General features: G+C 48.2%; 1 protein-coding gene across 1 annotated transcript; it reads right to left on the reverse strand.

Annotated features, from left to right (window-relative positions):
* Window positions 1-2,638: 2,638 nt before the first annotated feature.
* TMED3 (transmembrane p24 trafficking protein 3) lies at window positions 2,639-13,309 on the reverse strand. Its single transcript, XM_065871775.1, has 3 exons — window positions 12,656-13,309; window positions 10,719-10,967; window positions 2,639-2,875 (listed from the first exon to the last, which is right to left on the reverse strand). The coding sequence occupies exons 1-3, from the start codon at window positions 13,307-13,309 to the stop codon at window positions 2,639-2,641; spliced, it is 1,140 nt and encodes a 379-aa protein (XP_065727847.1).
* Between the last annotated feature and the right edge of the window lie 4,844 nt (window positions 13,310-18,153).

An 18,153-nucleotide genomic window follows, 5' to 3' on the forward strand; every position in this document is an offset into this window, starting at 1 on the left:
GTGGCGGGGGAGGGAGCCCCAGGATGGAGAATCACAATGGGTAACCCTCATTTGCTAATACTTGCCAGCCTTGTTGTTCAATGTTCACTTTATATTTTTTATAATTCTTAATTTTTATTTTATTTTTGGCTGCATTGGGTCTTAGTTGTGGCTTGCAGGCTCTTTGTTGCAGTGCGTGGGCTTCTCTCAAGTTATGGCGTGTGGGATTTTTCTCTCTCTAGCTGTGGTGCACGGGCTGCAGAGCACGGGGGTTCTGTAGTTTGCACATGCGGGCTCTCTCATCGAGACGCGCGAGCTCAGCAGTTGCGGCGCGCGGGCTCAGCTGCTCCACGGCATGTGGCATCTTAGTTCCCAGACCAGGGATTGAACCAACATCCCTTGCATTGGAAGGCAGATTCTTTACCACTGGACCACCAGGGAAGTCCCTTAATGTTCACTTTAAACACTCGGAAAGAAGAGCCTTGGGATGAGAGAGTGGCCTTAGTTTTTAATCCACCAGCCATGGATCTTAGGGAGGGGAGGACAGGGAAGAGTAGACGCCCTGGGGCAGCTGGTCAACCACCGCTCCCCACCCAGGGACAGGGCCTTTGCTCTGTCCTGGTCGTGCCCTACACAGGCACCTGCGGCCTGGCTGCTGCCACTCAAATCATGGCAAAGGAGGGGGGCCATGGTAGCCCCAAGGCAAAATGCAGGAGAGGCAGGCACAGCATGTCAGCTTCTAAGAGGAAACAGTCACAGTACATTGCGTAATCCAGGGAGTGGCACATAAGGATGTGCTGTATTGTTTTTCACTACACTGCAAACGTATTTCATAAAAAAATCTTTTATATATACTTGGTACTTAGAGAAGAAATACCATCAAAACTTTATGAACAAGCATAAGTAGGATTTATCTTTCAATCAAGCTAAGTAAGGCTTATGGAGTTTCTATCTCATGGGATTGTTTATTTTGTTCCCTACAATGCACTGTTAACGCTTGCTAGACAGCTCAGGATTTCAGATTTCTTGGTAGGTTTTTTTTAGGACAGACATCGTATCATCTTCCCTCAAGACCTACTATACAGACACTTGATCAGTATGCATTCATCTCTTACTAAGGGGCAAGGCTGTTCATCTAATAACTAATATCTATTAAGAGCTTAGTATATATCAGGCATTATTCTATACACTAAGAAATACAGCAGTGAACAAAGTCCCTACCTTCATGGAGCTTACATCTAGACAATAAACAAACAAGTAAACATATCTGTCAATGGTGATAAATGACGTACAGAGAAGTAAAGCAGAGACAGAGACACAGAGGGACAGGGACAGGTGAGATGATGCCATCTTAAACAGAGTGGTTAGGAGAGACCTCACTGACAAAGTGACACTGGTTAGGAGGAAATGATGGAGCAGGTCATGCAGATATCAGGGAGAGGGTGTTCTAACAGAAGAAACAACCTGTGCAAAGGCCCTGGGGCAGAAGCATGGCCTGGTGTGATAGGAACAGCAGGACCTGGAAGACATGGGAGAAGTGAGTGGAGGGAGTAGGGTAGGGGATTTCCAGGGCCAGAGGCAGGGGTGCCAGAGGCAGGATTTCAGAGACCACGGTGAGGACTTTCATGAGCTGTGAATGACATGCAGAGCCCTGGGAAGGTTCTGAGCAGGAGTGACAGGGTCTGACTTAGGTTTTAAAGAGACCACTGTAGCTGCTGTGGAAATGGCCTTGGGACAGCCACTCATCATTGCTCAGTCTTTTCTTTTTCTGTTCTTAGCCCCTCTATTTGGATTAAATGATGACTCAGTTGTTGACAGTAAGCACTAGGGTCTGAGAACACAAAATAACCAACTCCCTATTTCACTGTTTTCATTCAACTGAGAGTTATTTACTACTCCCTCCACAAACGTCTACACGTAAAGATCTCTGAGGCATCACTTGCTCTATTATGCTGTAATTAATTATATGCACACCAATGCTCCCCATTAAGCCGTGAGCTCCTTTAGAGCAAAGAAATAATGGCACAAGTCTCCATGGTGCTCACAGACAGTTTTTATTAGCCAGAGTCCTGCCTTCTAGGAGATACACAGCCAACCAAGGCACCCAGCTACCATTTTGTTCTTGCTTGCGTGGCTGATTCCATGGCTCACCCGGGATGGGGATTTCTGCAAAGCCGCTTCAACGCCTGGTTTCCACAGGTACAGAGAGCTCCACGTGAGGAAAGGCCAGACAGGACCCTGTCTCCTCCACACGGGATAGGACACACAAGCCAAATGGGCCATGCGTCGTGGAGCAAAAAGAGAGCCCTGAGCTGCCCCCTGGAGGCCTGGGCCCTTGGGGTTCCTCCTACGAGCCAGGCCATTGGATGGCTGCCTGCCTGCCCTCCCACACTGGCCAATCCCTAGCCTGATTGTACCCTTTCTGCATTCAGCGTTTCACACATAATGCAGCTGGATGCCTTCCGCTTTCTGGGCTCTATGGGCTTTGGCTGCTGGAGTACAAGGACCAAGCATCTGAACAGAAGGCAAGGTGAGAACATGTAACCCTGTGCTCTTCTCCAGGCAGCTCCTGGGTCGCACCCACCAGCCCCAGGAGCCTGTGACCAAAGGGAGCTGCCCCGTCCTGGGGTGGGAGGGGCCTGGGAGCAGAGCGCCCCAACTAGGAGTGGACCATCCTGCTGACGGGTCGCTTTTCTGTGAAGAAGCTTTTCAGCAGCAGCACCTGGCTGAAGCTGACCACGAACAGCGCGATCGTCTCACCAACAGACCAGTAAGAGACTCGGCTATTCAGGTCTTCGGCCCGGGCCCTGTCCTGGGCCTCCCGGAGCCGGTAATGCGTCTGAGAGTCAATCACCGTCTTCAGAGCCTCGTGGATGGTCACACAGGCGGACTCCATCTAGGCAGGAAGAGAAGAGCAGTCATTGTGAACCTTCAGAAAAGAAGAACAGGATCCAGCACACACACAGCAAATGTGATCTTCAACATCCTCGGTAATTTCTACTGGATGCTAACTATGTGTCTGTGCTAAGGATGGGACACGGTCATATTCATAATAAGCCTAACTGAGGCTCAGAGAGGTTAAGTAACTTGTTCAGAGTCACACAGTTAGTAGATGGCAGAGTCAGGATTTAAACCCAACTGAGTCCTGAGCCTATGCTTTCAAATACTGCCCTGTGTTCTTATTTACTACTCACCATACCCCTGACAGGCAGGGATCATTACTCCCAGTGTTAAGGAGGACTGACTGATTGCTTACTGCATATACTGTGCCCAAGGTCACACAGCTAATGAACGTCAGGGCGTGAAGTAAACCACAGTTGTGTTGGACTCGGAATCTACTGTTCATTCTATTAAATTTGCTGCCTACACTTCTATGTATACCCAGAAACACATGAAGACATACACTTCTCATGTACATAGACCCACACACACAAACATGTGCAAAGACATAGACATGTGTGTACATAAATGTGCGCACACACATGCATATACTCACACATAATGCATACTACTTCACAACTTCCTTTACCTGCTAAAATATTACGTGTAGCATGCCGAACTCTGAATACATCCCACCCCCACTACCAAGGTCCCCTGCTCCAATCCCAGGAAGCTGTGAATGTGATGAGCTGCCACTCCTGTGATTATGTTACATGTCACAGCTGACCTTAAGAGAGGGGGACCATCCAGTGGGCCTGACTGAATCACAGGAGCCCTTCAGAGCAGGGAGCTTTCTCCAGCTGGTGGCTGAAGGAGAAGTCAGAGAGGCTGGATTCAAAAGAATTCAGTGCACCGTTGTTGGCTCTCAAGATAGAGGTCACATGCAAGGACCAGAAAAAGGCCTCTAGGAGCGGACAGCACGACAGCCAACAAGGAAACAGGAACCTCAGTCCTACAGCTGCAGGGAACTAAATTCTGCCAACTACCTGAATGAGTGTGAGAGCAGATTCCTCCCCAGAGCCTCCAGAGAAGAGGCCAACCCAACCTGATTTCAGCCTTGAGACCCTGAGCAGAGAACCCAACCGAGCTGGCCCACGCTTAGAGCCTACAGAACTGTGAGATAATGAATGGCTGTTGTTTTCAGCCATTAGTAGTAATTATTGATTCAGCAATAGAAAACTAAGATATTATGCATGTGAAAGAACATGTGTTCTTACTCACAGGCAACCTCTAAAGCAATCATTTTATTCAAACCCAGCAAATTCTATCCCAACAATAAGTTCTTGTGCTACAGAAGTTCATAAGCATCCAACAGACGTTTGTTTCCCAAATTCCAAAGGTGAACTACTTATAAAGCTCAACGTAAGAAGCTAGAAGGGACCAAACCATTGTGTCACCACCTTGACGGACCCCCGTGAAACCCTCATTTCTCTCACAAATTGAACGGTTTCTGGACGCCAAAGGGGAGACTATGACCAAAAAAAGAAGTGGCCCTTACTTGCTTCATAGATATTCTTGATTCTGGGCCATTCAAGGAGCTAAACTAGACTACGTGAGGAGAGAAAAGCTCCCCTTTAGCCTCTAGGTTGACAAGGCAGCATCTTCTGTCTGACAACTGGTCTACCTCCTAGGGGCGTGGGTTTCCTCTGCACATGTTGGCTGACCCCCTCATTCTGATCTATAGGGAAGAGGCGGTGAAATGTCACATGGAGGGAAAACTGACAAGGTCACTGTGTACGAGATGGAATTAGTGGACCTCGACTAGGCATCAGGTCAAGGGGCAGAATCCACTGTAAAGAACAAGAACAAGGTCGTTTGTGCTTCACTTTTTCCCCCAAGGGGAAACTTGATCCTGCTTTCTCAGTGACACCTGCGTGTCCTATTTTTGGGCTATATTACGGTCTTCTCTTGCGACTGGAGTTAGCATGGGGCTTTTCACCTTCCCCACATTTGGTAGGCAGGGTGTAGAGGGATACCTCGGAGATACTGCGGGTGTGGTTCCAGACCACCACAATAAAGCAAATGTCACAATAAAGTGAGTCACAGGGATTTTTTGGTTTCCCAGCGCATATAAAAGTTACGTTTACACTATACTGTAGTGTATTAAGACTGTAATAGCATTATGTCTAAAAAAAAAAATCAATGTACATACCTTAATTAGAAAATACTTTATTGCTGAAAAAAATGCTAACCATCATCTGACAACACAGGGTTGCCCAAAACCTTCAACTGTAAAAAATACAGCACCTGTGAAGTGCAGTAGAACAAGGTATGTCTGTACCTACAGATGTGTGATGTTGAGAAATGGACAAATGATCCTGAGAAGGGTTCCTGACATCAAGAAGTTGATTCCAAAGGGGACTCCTAAGTGACAACTGACTTCAGATGCCAATCACCAGAGGAGACCTCTCAGGGTACAGACCTCTGCACTGGAGACGGTGGTGGCATTGCCCCTCCTCGCTCTCCTGGTAATGCTTCCAGAGTTGATGAAGGCATGTCAACTGTCACAGAGGAAGGAAGGGGACTAAACTGTGAAGGAACCAGGAAAGAGGTCACAGAGTGGAGTCAGGCTTAACCTACACAAACCTGTGTCCAAGTGGAACCAAGGTATAGCATTTGTAGACGCTTCCCTACTGTGCCCTTCCAGTCACTCCCTGTGACCATGACACAGGAAGGTTTGGTAAGGCCATTAGTTCTATATTTATAGCACCCTGGTGATCTTCAGAAGACCACGGTTATTGAAGGTAGGGCTGGGGAACTCAGGAGAGACACCTCTCAAAAGGACACTACAGGAATTCCAAATCATACTCAGTTTTCTCTGATAGCCCAAACTACACTAATTCATTCTTTCAAATGTGCCTATTTAATTTATTAAGTGCCTACTCGCCTTCCAGACATTGTGCTGGGCCCTAGGAACTGAGAGATGAAATAAGTCAGACACAGTCCTGGGTCTCAAGAAGGTCATAATTTAGAGAATGTTATCAGCTTCCTGCAATGCCAAAAGAGCTAACAACAGAGGGGTGAGCGGAGCTATAGGAACACCTCAGAGAAAGCTGCTAATCCTGCCAGAGATGGAGGTGTACCTGACACAGGGAAGAGATAAACTGAACCTTGACAGATGGGCAGCATGTCACCAGGCAGAGGATGAGGGGAAGGCATTGCACGCAGGAAAAGCATGGCAGGGCTTCCCTGGCAGCGCAAGGGTTAAGTATCTGCCTGCCAAGACAGCGGACACGGGTTCGAGCCCTGGTTGGGGAAGATCCCACATGCTGGGAGTAACTAGGCCCGTGCACCACAACTACTGAGCCTGCGCTCTACAGCCCGTGAGCCACAACTACTGAAGCCTGTGTGCCTAGAGCCTGTGCTCCGCAGCAAGAGAAGCCACCGCAATGAGAAGCCCGTGCACCACAAGGAAGAGTAGCCCCCGCTCGCCGCAACTAGAGAAAGCCCGCGCACAGCAACGAAGACCCAACGCGGCCAAAAATAAATAAATGAAATAAATTTATTTTTTAAAAAAAGGAAAGAAAAGCATGGCAAAGAGCACATGCAGAGCCCAGTACGTGCAGCCCATCGGGGATATGTGAGAAGGATGTCATGGGTAGGTGGAAGCTCACGGTAAAGGCCTTGAGAGTCAAGACTTTAGCACGAAGCTCTGTGAGCAGAAGATTGGCAAGGCAAGGATCCCACTTTAAGAGAACTTCCCTGCCAGCCATGATGCAGAGGTGGACTGGTGGTGGGGAAACCACTTTGGTGGCTGCAATTCTGCTGGGAAGAAAAGACGAGGCCCTCAATTAAGAAGGTCACCAAGTGGGCTAAGAAGAGTGGATCTGGGAGCGATTTAGGGGACTCGGTAACAAAGTAGAGAAGATCATTCTTGAAATTAGTGGGATGAACAGAGATACACATATACATGTGTATACATGCACACGTGTGCCCGTGTGTATATGCATGCATGTGTACACGTAGACATGCATACACACGTTTAGAATGTATAAATACACAGAGGCTTTGTTTTTAAACACTAGGGAAGGGCTCACTGGTTTTCCAGGCTAGAATTCCACCCTCCGTGTTTATTTCCATCACAAGCTCATTCAGAAACTCAAGATGTACATTACACTCACTTGAACTGGGAGCTCCTGGGACCCCTGAGCCCTAGCCCAGGCGTTCAGCGGTACAGGCTGGTACCTCCAGCCTCCTCCCAGGGTCCAGAATCACTGGAGAAGGAGTCGGGGTGGGGGTGCGGGGGTGGTGGAGGAAGAGAAACGGAGGAGGACACAGAAACCACGGGTGCCGACATCCCGGGCAGAGGACACATCAGATATGCCATGTAAGGCATCACTTCAAAGATGGATCAGATGTCATCAGCCAGAGACCAGCACTGCACTTCTATGAAGAGGGCCTGAGGTCTTTACAGGAACCACCTCAGATCCGATCAGTGACAGGGAAGGAAGCGAGTTCTCAGGAGGTAACAGAACAGGAGGTGGTACTCTACGGCTTTCCTGGCGTCTAAAACCAGCAGACACCTTTAGAACCTGGCACGGGCCTCACAGGAGACCCCAGGGCCACACATCACCAAGATTCACAGACACCTGGAAGCATCCCCTTACCGTAAAAACATGCTACTTCCCCATCCACTGGGATCTGCCGTTGGCGTTAGTCTAAGATACCACTTCAGCTTGTTCCCACAAAATTTCAGTTAGGCAACCCAGCCAGCCTGCTTCCTACCCAGCAGGAAGCCAGCAGAGGCCCTTCTGTTGCAAAGAGCCCTGTTTTCCCAGGGCCATGGGTCCCCAGCTCTCCCGCAGTGAGACCTTCACCCTGCTGAGACCTCCAGCCCTGGTTGGTTCAAAGTGTCCAGGCACCTCACGGGGATTGTGGGCACCGCTCCATCATGACAGTTAGTCTCTGGAGACACCCTGACCTGTCTCTCTCCCAGGAGCATCCCTTTCCTCCATCCCATGCCCACATCCCATCCCGTCTGTACCACCTGCTGATGCCCAGGTCTTCACTCTGTAACCGGCAGCAAATTCCTGCAGCCTCACCTCATCAGGACCTCCACGGATAGATGCACTCGGCTCTTTATTTTATTTTATTTTTTGGCCGCGCAGCACATGGGATCTTAGTTCCCCCAAGCAGGGATCGAACTCGCACCCCCTGCAATGGAAGCGCAGAGTCTTAACCACTGGACTGCCAGGGAAGTCCGCGCTTGGTTCTTTAAATTCTTCAAGAGCTCAAAGGCAGCATCGCAGGAGCTGGCCTCAGAGTAGAGTTAGGAAAACCTTTCATCTTCCCTCGGCCACCACTGAGGCAGCCCCGGACCTTGGACCTCTGTCAGGAAACTTCAGCCTCCGCTAGGATCTGCCCAGACTCTCAGGACGCCCAGGGGACCTCAAGGGTGGCCTCCTTCAGCAGCATCCCTAGCCCACGTCCTCTGCCAGGAGCCTGGTCGCGCTGCCACTCGGGCCGAAGACAAGTCCCTCTGGCCTGGAGCCCTGGCCCGGGACGCGGTCACTCTGGATCCTATTCTTTCACCCTGGGGCTGCTACTGGTGCCAGAACACACAGCCTCTGGCCAGGCACTGAGCCGGATGAAGCCTCAGGGGAAGAGAGAAGACAGCTGCAGGTAGAAAGGGGATCCATGCCAAGCAAAATAAGATCAGGGCCGGTGAGGAAAGTCAGGTGATGCCCTGAACACCTGCACCTGCTGTTCTCCCCACCCAGAAGGCCTTTCCTCCTCCCGTGCCAGACACGCTCCTAGGCAAGCACCCAGAGTGTTGCTTTAAGCTAAAACTCTCCCTGTGAAGACTTCCCTGACCCTCCTGGAAGAGTCAATTGGTCCATCCCCTGACAACCCTCACCCTTAAATCTCAGCTCTGATCAGAGCATCCTGGAGCTCCGTGGTTCACAGGGTCGCATTCCACACAGGGCTCCTGACAGCTGGGACAGCGCCCTCTGACCTCATACTCCCACCACCCGGTACAGTGTGCAGACTGAGCACGGGCCCACCACAGGCGAGCGGGAGCTGTCTGAGACAGGCACAGACCAGGCAGGGGGGTCAGAGGTACAGAAGGAGAAGGAAACAGCTCTTTTGCGGCTGGGCGGAAGGAAGGATGAGTTCCCAGATGTAGAAGAGGGGAGGTGCAATCACTCCTTCCTGCAACAAAACCAAACTCTAATTCTAAGGCTCCAGGAAAGAACGTCTCTAGTGCGCTAACCCGTAAAGCCTTTTCTCTACTGGTTTCTTTTCCACTGCTTAGAGAGAGAAATCCTTCAGCTCAGCTTCTGGAGACTCATAAAATCTTCAAAACAGAAGCTATTTCAATCAACGACCAACAGACCTCCTGAGAGGATAGGTTATGAAAGATCCCACACATAAGACACACCCTGGGCTGGAACTTCTAGCAGCAGTCATGCCGCTAAGTTCAAACGCACTGCTGTCCAGTGGAACTCTCCATGCGTGGGCACCAGCCACTTGTGATTACTGAACACTAGAAATGTTGGTACAGAGCAAACAAGGAAGGGAATTTTTAACTTAATTTTAATTAAATGTCAACAGCCATGTGTAGATAGCTGTTACTGACCGGACAGTGCAGTGCTAACCTCCAACTGCTCAGAGAATGAGCCCATGGTCAAAGCCACAGAGGAATGGGGCCTGTGGTCACCTTGGAGGGCAGCCCAGAAGGTAATCTGGCATTGCTGGAGACTCAGATGCTCTGGCTTTGGGTGTGGAACAGGTGCAGCCACAGAGGATCATTCCTGTCTCGCAGGTTTCCCTGGGTCCTGCCACTCAGTCATTTGAAAACTATTTGGTGAGCTCTTATTCTGTGCCACACCCCAGGCACTGGGGCGCTGGGGTGCTGGGGATTCAGGGGTAATACAGAGTCCTAGCCTCAGAGCCTGCATATGGAAGGGAGGGAAAAGCTTAAATAGCAGGAGGGAAGACTGAGGGAGGAGGCTGGGGTCGGATTATAGTTAACCGTGACAGCCATGGGTGACAGAGATGACTATCCGTCCTCCAAAAGTGTCACCGTTTCTCTTCCAGATTGTGAAGTTTGTTGCTAGGAATTGACTGCCCAACTGAACTGTATTTGCCGCCTTCGTTTCATCCAGTCTATCCACAGGACTAACTATTCCTCAACAATGAGATATGAGTGGGTGTGATGGCGTCACTTCTGGGCCAGGGCTTTTAAGAAGCAGATGGGACTTTATCATTCTCTCCTTCTTTTGGTGGCTAGAAACAGAAGACTCTGAAGCCCTAAGGGACATCAGAAAGATGACAAGAAAGAAGGAGCCTGGCTTCCTGAGTCACTCCATGGAGGAAAGTCCTCCACCCCTATTCCCACTCTCTGGATTATTATTTGAGTGAGAAAAAAAAAAAAAAACTTTCATTATGCTAAGCCATGGATATTTGGGGTTTATTTGTTATAGCAGCCAGCCGTTGTTACCCTAACTAATATATACCACACAAAGGAGGACCGGTCTTTCTCATGTAGATACATCGTATCAGCAGAGAGGCATATGCTATGTGTACTTTGCAAGCGGTGCTGTGTCAAAGACTAAATGGGAATGCAGGAATACCAGAGGAAAGCATGGCAGGGATCCAGTTAAAGAATGGAGAGGAAGACCAAAAGGAGGACATAGTGTCTTGTAGGACTGGATGTGAACAGAGGGGCAGAGTCAATACTGAGACTTCAGACTGGAGCTGGATAGCTGGTGACCGCTCATCAGCCAACACGGGCACAGACGAGGAGGAGCAGGCTGGGGGTGGGGGTTCATCTCAGCCTGTTAGCGTCCACTCACCTGGGTGAGAGCCGTGACTCTGTTGCCCATGTCTGGGAGAATGGGGGGCTCATCGCCCACTTGAAAGTCAAAGTAGACGGTCTTGTGAGAGAAGGTGGAAAACTCATTACTGAAGCAAAACTGATAAACTCCCTTGACCTCAGCCTGGTGTGTGAAGCTGTCATACTGCTTCTTGGTTTCCCTGTAGATGGTGTTCCCCAGGGGGTCCTCCACATAGCAGTCAACGTCGTAGTGGCCTCCAGTGATGACCTGACAACCACAAAAGACACCCACAGTCTGCTGTTACCAGAGAGGCAAACGCCACTTACCAAAGGCCGACCAGGCAGTGATTACATGTCCCAAACATTTTTTTCATTTAATCTTCACAGTCTTCTAAAGGCTGACACTCCCCGATTTACAGAGGATGACACTGAGGCTGAGAGAGCTGAAGTTAACTGGCCATGGTCATGCCGCTTGAAAGTGACAGAGCTAAGACTCGAATCCATGTCTGCCTGATTCCCAAAGTTTTGCTCCGCAAGAGTGCCAAGAGACTAATCCTCCCCGTTTTACAGAAGAGGTAACTGAGGCTCCGAGGTTAAGTAAACTACTGAACGTGTCTGGTAAACGTTAATATTATTGCTGATGGAATGCAAGGGGAAAGCAAACATAGACTGAAGCCTTCACAGAATCAGTGATTACCGGAGGTGGGAGAGCCCTCGGGAATCATTAGTTCAAACTCTAAACACAGGAAAGATAAGACCTGCAAAGGGCAAAAATCACAAAGGTGGTCAATGACTATAACTAAGGTCCATCAAAGAACACAGTCAATGGCCTCCATCTGCTTCCAAATGTTAAAATTTCCTTTTGTTCAGATGGAAGAATTTGCTTTGTGATTAGTGAGCTTCCTAATGCTGGAGGTGTGTAAACCTACGCTGAACCTGCTCTAACAGGGGTTCCTGACCTGGCAGGGACCAGATGACCTCTCAGCCCCCTCCATCCTCACAAAGATCATGTTTTGGTGACTGTATCTAGGTTACCCCTGTTAACCCAGCTGCAATTTCCACACTGTCCACGGACATGTGAAAGTGGCCACATTAGTGACTCAGAGGTCATCACACATAGTGCTGTCCCCAAGCACACGCCTCTTTTAGTGGCTTTGGTCAGAGAGGGCCCACCATATGGCCTGCCCCTACTCCTGCTTCCCGTGCCAATTCATCTCTGGAATGCCTGTCAGTATGTGTCCACAAGCAGACGCGGGTCTGGGTATAATTCCCACTCAGCTCCCTACTCTTAGATCTGCTCACTAAACCTTAGGGGCAGATCTCTCACTCAAGACCTGCTCCCCTGAACTGTGAGCCATGAAATCTCTCAAAGGAGCCAGGACTGCAGGAGCTAGGAGCTTTTCTGAGCCATATGGCAGCAGCCATAACACCACTCCTTAGAAACACTGCCAGGGCTCAAAGCCTGCGCTGACACCTCCTTTCCAAAGCGCCATTTCTCATCACTTGCCGCGCTCACCCCAACTTGACTTCAAACACTGGAGAGAGGGAAAAATAATGCCAAGGACCCATTTCCTCTCACTGCCATTTTTCAGTACAGGCGGGGACAAACTGGTCCAAAAAACTTGGGACAGAGAGCCTGTGTCCAGCTAATCAGACATGGCATTCCTTGGAGTCAAGGGGCCTGCAGGTCATTGAGGACAACTCCCCAGGATGCAGGACCCGCCCCCGGGCATCCGCATCCAGGTAGCGCACCTGCGGCGCTACCTCCCGCCCTGGTTAGTCGGGCCTGTCTCGAGTGGGCTCTGACTTCCTCGCGGGTAAGTCAGCTGGTCTGTGGTCATTCCCGCCCCATTCAGCCTCTTCGGCTAATTCCAACCACTCCAGCCTGGGGCGCACCAGTGACCAATGGAGACCTGGAAGGGGGAGAGGAGGCGCTGCCGGGCGCCAGGGCCTCACCTGGTAATCCAGGGAGAACTTCACGCCCTGCTCCACGTCCTCGTGGAAGCACTGCTTGGCGTTGTCAGGTAGCTCGAAGGTGAGCTCCGCGCCCCGCGGCCGCTCCGCCTGCAGCAGTAGCAGCAGCAGCAGCAGCAGAAGGGGCAGCGCGCAGGCGGAGCGCGAGGCCACGCTGCCCATGATGCTCCCGGTCCAGTCCCGTGGGCCGCGGCTCGGGCGTGCGCTCCTCGCGGATGGGACGGTGGCTGGGGTACCAGGGATAAGGTACAGGGACAGACGTGGCGCTTGCGGGGCGCTGCGCTTCCGGGAGGGCGGGCGGCTTAGCGCGCAGCCGCGCGCTCGGGGGTGGTCCCGGGACCGAGGCCAGAGAGCGCCGCGGCCTCCCCCCGCCCCTTCTGCACGCTGCGCCTGCGCGCTGGCTGGGCTGGCGAAGGGGACACGCCCCTTCCCCCGCCCCGCGCTGTTCTGCTGGGGCGTCTCGGCGAAGGTGAGGCGGGACGCCCATCCCCAGCGCGCACCTCCCCGGAAGGGCCCTCTGCCAACATCCCTGACAGACGTTTTCTGCATCTTCTGGGACCCGCAGGCTTGAGGATTACCCGGAATTGGCCCAGGTCCACGCAGTCCATCCTCTGGCTGCAGCAGCACGAAGCCCATGGGGTTTTACAAGGTACAGGCTCTGCTTCTGACTGGCTCTGTAACTTGTCTCACGCTTCTCTGGAGAATCAGTCTCCTGGTCTAGAACTGGGTGTGCCCAAACCTACTATCCACAATAGCAAGGAAGGCTAGAGGAAAGATATGCAAACTCTGGGGACCCAACTAACACCCCCTTTCTCATTCCCATCCCCTTCCCAAGGTGAAAAAGTATGCCACGGGGCAGGGGGGTTGATTGGTGAGAGTAAGTAAAACCCCACAATTACATCTGTTCTGGGGAAAACCGGCAGGCGTGCTCACACACAAAGCTTCCTGAAGCTTCCTGAATATACAAATACAGGTCTCTCACTCAGGGATTTCAGGTATCTCTTGGTTGTCTGTATAAGTTGAAGGTTCTTCTGGGACAAAACAATCTTTTTTTTTTCCCTTTGACTTCTCAAAAACGCTGAAAGCAGATAAATTAATTTACTGTCTTATCTATTACCATTGACCTAAGAAGGTATTTTGTATAATCATTACTATAGCGTTTTATATTCACTATGATCAGGTAAAGACAAACAAAAGAACGATTGTAGTCTCGCTACTCAGTAAAGAATTTTTTTCAGAACATCATTAGGTGAGGTGTATCTTGATTTTAGCAAAGAATTTTACTGCCTATATAGGTCACCACGTGGATAAGACCGAAGTGTCCTGTCACTTAAAAAGCTTTTGCACAGCAAAGGAAATCATAAACATGATGAAAAGACAACCCTCAGAATGGGAGAAAATATTTGCAAATGAAGCATCTGACAAAGGATTAATCTCCAAAATATACAAGAAAAAACCCAATCCAAAAATGGGCAGAAGACCTAAATAGACATTTCTCCAAAGAAGATGTACAGATTGCCAACAAACACATGAAAGAATGCTCAACATCACTAATCATTAGAGAAATGCAAATCAAAGCTACAATGAGGTGTCACCTCACACCAGTCAGAATGGCCATCATCAAAAAATCTACAAACAGTAAATGCTGGAGAGGGTGTGGAGAAAAGGGAACCCTCTTGCACTGTTGATGGGAATGTAAACTGATACAGCCACTATGGAAAACAGTATGAAGTTTCCTTAAAAAACTAAAAATAGAACTACCATATGACCCAGCAATCCCACTACTGGGCATATACCCAGAGAAAACCATAATTCAAAAAGAGTCATGTACCAAATTGTTCATTGCAGCTCTATTTACAATAGCCACGACATGGAAGCAACCTAAGTGTCCATCGACAGATGAATGGATAAAGAAGATGTGGCACATATATACAATGAGATATTACTCAGCCATAAAAAGAAACGAAACTGAGTTATTTGTAGTGAGGTGGATGGACCTAGAGTCTGTCATACAGAGTGAAGTAAGTCAGAAAGAGAAAAACAAATACCGTATGCTAACACATATATATGGAATCTAAAAAAAAAAAAAAAAAACTGGTTCTGAAGTACCTAGGGGCAGCACAGGAATAAAGACACAGATGTAGAGAATGGACTTGAGGACACGGGGAGGGGGAAGGGTAAGCTGGGACAAAATGAGAGAGTGGCATGGACATATATATACTACCAAATGTAAAATAGATGGCTAGTGGGAAGCAGCCTCATGGCTCAGGGAGATCAGCTCGGTGCTTGTGTCCACCTAGAGGTGTGGGATAGGGAGGTTGGGAGGGAGATGCAAGAGGGGAGAGATATTGGGATATATGTATATGTATAGCTGATTCACTTTGCTATAAAGCAGAATCTAACACACCATTGTAAAGCAATTATACTCCAATAAAAATGTTAAAAAAAAGTTCTGATCTCTATGTCTGTGAGTCTATTTCTGTTTTATAGACAGGTTCATTTGTGCCATATTATAGATTCCACATCTAAGTGATATCATATGATATTTGTCTTTCTCTTTCTGACTTTCTTCACTTAGTATGCTAATCTCTAATTACATCCATGTTGCTGCAAATGGCATTATTTCATTCTTTTTTATGGCTGAGTAGTATTCCGTTGTATATACGTACCACATATTCTTTATCCCTTCATCTGTTGAGGGACATTTAGGTTGTTTCCATATTTTGGCTGTTATGAATAGTGCTGCTGTGAATGTAGGGGTGCATGTATCGTTTTGAATTATAGTTTTGTCTGGGTATATACCCAGGAGTGGCATTGCTGGATCATATGGTAATTCTATTTTTAGTTTTCTGAGGAACCTCCATACTGTTTTCCATAGTGGCTGTACCAACTTGCATTCCCACCAGCAGTGTAGGAGGGTTACCTTTTATCCACACCTTCTCCAGAATTTGTTATTTGTAGACTTTTTAATGGTGGCCATTCTGACCGGTGTGAGGTGGCACCTCATTGTAGGAATACTAAACACTTTTAAGTTTTATAAATGAAGGATAAAAAAAGATGAAGATTTGAATTTTTAGAGTAACAATTCATGTTTCTGCATTGGGAGACTTAATCTTTTAAAATGTTAATTTGCACTGAAATAACTAAATGTCACAGAATCCCAGCCATAATCTCAGAACATTTTTAACGTTTAATAAAATGAGTTTACGAAATAATTTGTCCAATGAGAATTGAGAATGAATGTGACTCACCATTTGTGAAAGTGAGTTAAAACCCTACAGTAATTAAAATAGATGCTCTGATATGGAACAGAAAGACAGATACACCAATGGAATGTACAGAATGGGGTGGAATGAAGTGGGATGGGATGAAATGAGGGAGTTTAGAAACAGACTCAAGAATTCTAAAAGCAAGAATTTAGCATGTTACAAGGATATTTTAAATCAGTGAATGATATCAAGATACTTTTAGCTTCAAGTAAATTTTGTAAACTCCAACTAGATTAAATGATATATAACCTATATTAAATAGACTCTAGAGTTCTAAAATATACTACTCATATCATATATATCAAAAAATATACCGTTGAATATAGCAGAAAGTTCAGAGGTGAATTCAGCTTCAGGCACTGTGGTAAGGGCTCCAGTCCATGTCCCTGCTTTTCTCTTGGCTACTCCCTCCTCTGCATGTTGGCTTTATTCTTAGGCTCTATTATTTTATTGTCACAAAAAGGTTGTCAAACCAAACAAACAAGCTTGAGCAACATGTTTATTTAGTCGTGTCTATCAGAAGGAAGAGAAATATTTCCTTCACTCATGACCTGTATGTCCTTTCCTTCAGTACAATTGGGCCAACTTAGGTCATGTGCCCATATCTGGATCTAAGCCACTGACAAGGGGAAGGTCATGTACTGATTGGCTTAGGCTGGATCCTTTAGCCAATCACTGATAAGGAGAATGGGGATTGTCATAATTAACTCAGACCAATCAGGGCTTTCCTTGGAGCTCGGGATGAAGTCAAAAGGGCTGCAAGGATATAGGGTGACTGACTACATACGCAAAATCAGGATCTAATGGGAAGGAGAAGGGAGGATCAAACTGGGTAGGCAATAATATCCAACTGAAGCAAAGAAAGGATTAAGTACTGATTAAATTGTAATGGGATAATTTAAAAATGTATTTAGACCCTTACCTCTCACCCCATGAGAAATCATTTTTGCCCTAGGTCAGGAGTGTCTGTGATTCTGGGTCCATCATCCCAGAGGAGGCAGAGGACTCCAGAAGGGTCAGCCAGGTGGGCTTCTTTCATCAGGCTGCTATTTGGTTCACACTGGCAAGACCTTGTCCATGAAAAATCCAATCAATAGTCAATCTAAGAAAAAATGGGAAATTTTATTCGAGCCAATCTGAGTATTATAACCCAGGAGACAGTCTCTCCAAGAGTTCTGAGAACTGTTCCAAAGAGGTAAAGGAGGAAGCTAGCCAAAATGTGATTTTGGCAAAGGGGGTACCTGCAGTCAGGCACACATCTTTCTCAGTGGAAGGTTGCTGCGAGTCACAGTAGCAGACATCTTGGTTAATGGTTTTAGTGCTTTTCTAATGATGGGAAGATCCAAGAATCCAGGTTCATAAAAAATTCCTGCTAAAGATACTATCTGAGGGCCGGTTCTGTCCATTTTCCCAGAGCACAGAGTGCCTCGTCCTGATCTTCGCCGTGAATTCCTTTCAGGGTGTGTCGTAGGTCAGCAACTGCAGTGGTGAATGACTTGATTCTTGCAGAACTAGAGATGGTGGGCAACAGTCTTTATGTGACAGTCCCTTCCCTTTTACTCTTTTTTTTTTTTTTTGTGGTACGCGGGCCTCTCACTGTTGTGGCCTCTCCCGTTGCGGAGCACAGGCTCCGGACGCGCAGGCTCAGCGGCCATGGCTCACGGGCCCAGCCGCTCCGCGGCACGTGGGATCTTCCCGGACCGGGGCACGAACCCGTGTCCCCTGCATCGGCAGGCGGACTCTCAACCACTGCGCCACCAGGGAAGCCCCCTTTTACTCTTAATTTCAACCAACGTTTGGGGAGCATTTTGTGACCAATTTGTCCCATGGCACTGGGAATGCTCATTCCCAGGTCAAGTGAGGATTTTGTTGATAGGTCACTTTACATGCTATTACTGGACTAGGCTCTGTTAACAGTAGCCAAAAGCCTCTGGATCACCTGTCTTACTAGTCTGTTATGGTCCAGGAAATGGTTCCCTCTTACTGCTTCTTCCCATATCTACTTACACTATTACAGTCGTTGATCTTATAGAACTATATATTTTGATCAATCATTGCAAACTGCCTAATCATCATTAATTTTGTTTGTTTTTTTTTTTTTGTTTTTTTTTTTGCGGTACGCGGGCCTCTCACTGTTGTGGCCTCTCCCGTTGTGGAGCACAGGCTCCGGATGCACAGGCTCATCGGCCATGGCTCACGGGCCCAGCCTCT

Source organism: Phocoena phocoena, chromosome 2 (genome assembly GCF_963924675.1).
Source record: "Phocoena phocoena chromosome 2, mPhoPho1.1, whole genome shotgun sequence".
NCBI classification, from domain to species: Eukaryota; Metazoa; Chordata; class Mammalia; order Artiodactyla; family Phocoenidae; genus Phocoena; species Phocoena phocoena.

Coding starts and splice junctions, on each gene's coding strand:
- TMED3 (XM_065871775.1), bottom strand. CDS start 13,309: ATGGGCTTCGTGCTGCTGCAGCCAGAGGATGGACTGCGTGGACCTGGG. Junction 10,968..12,655: donor AGTTCTCCCTGGATTACCAG/GTGAGGCCCTGG, acceptor TGTGGTTGTCAG/GTCATCACTGGAGGCCACTA. Junction 2,876..10,718: donor GAGTCACGGCTCTCACCCAG/GTGAGTGGACGC, acceptor CTTCCTGCCTAG/ATGGAGTCCGCCTGTGTGAC.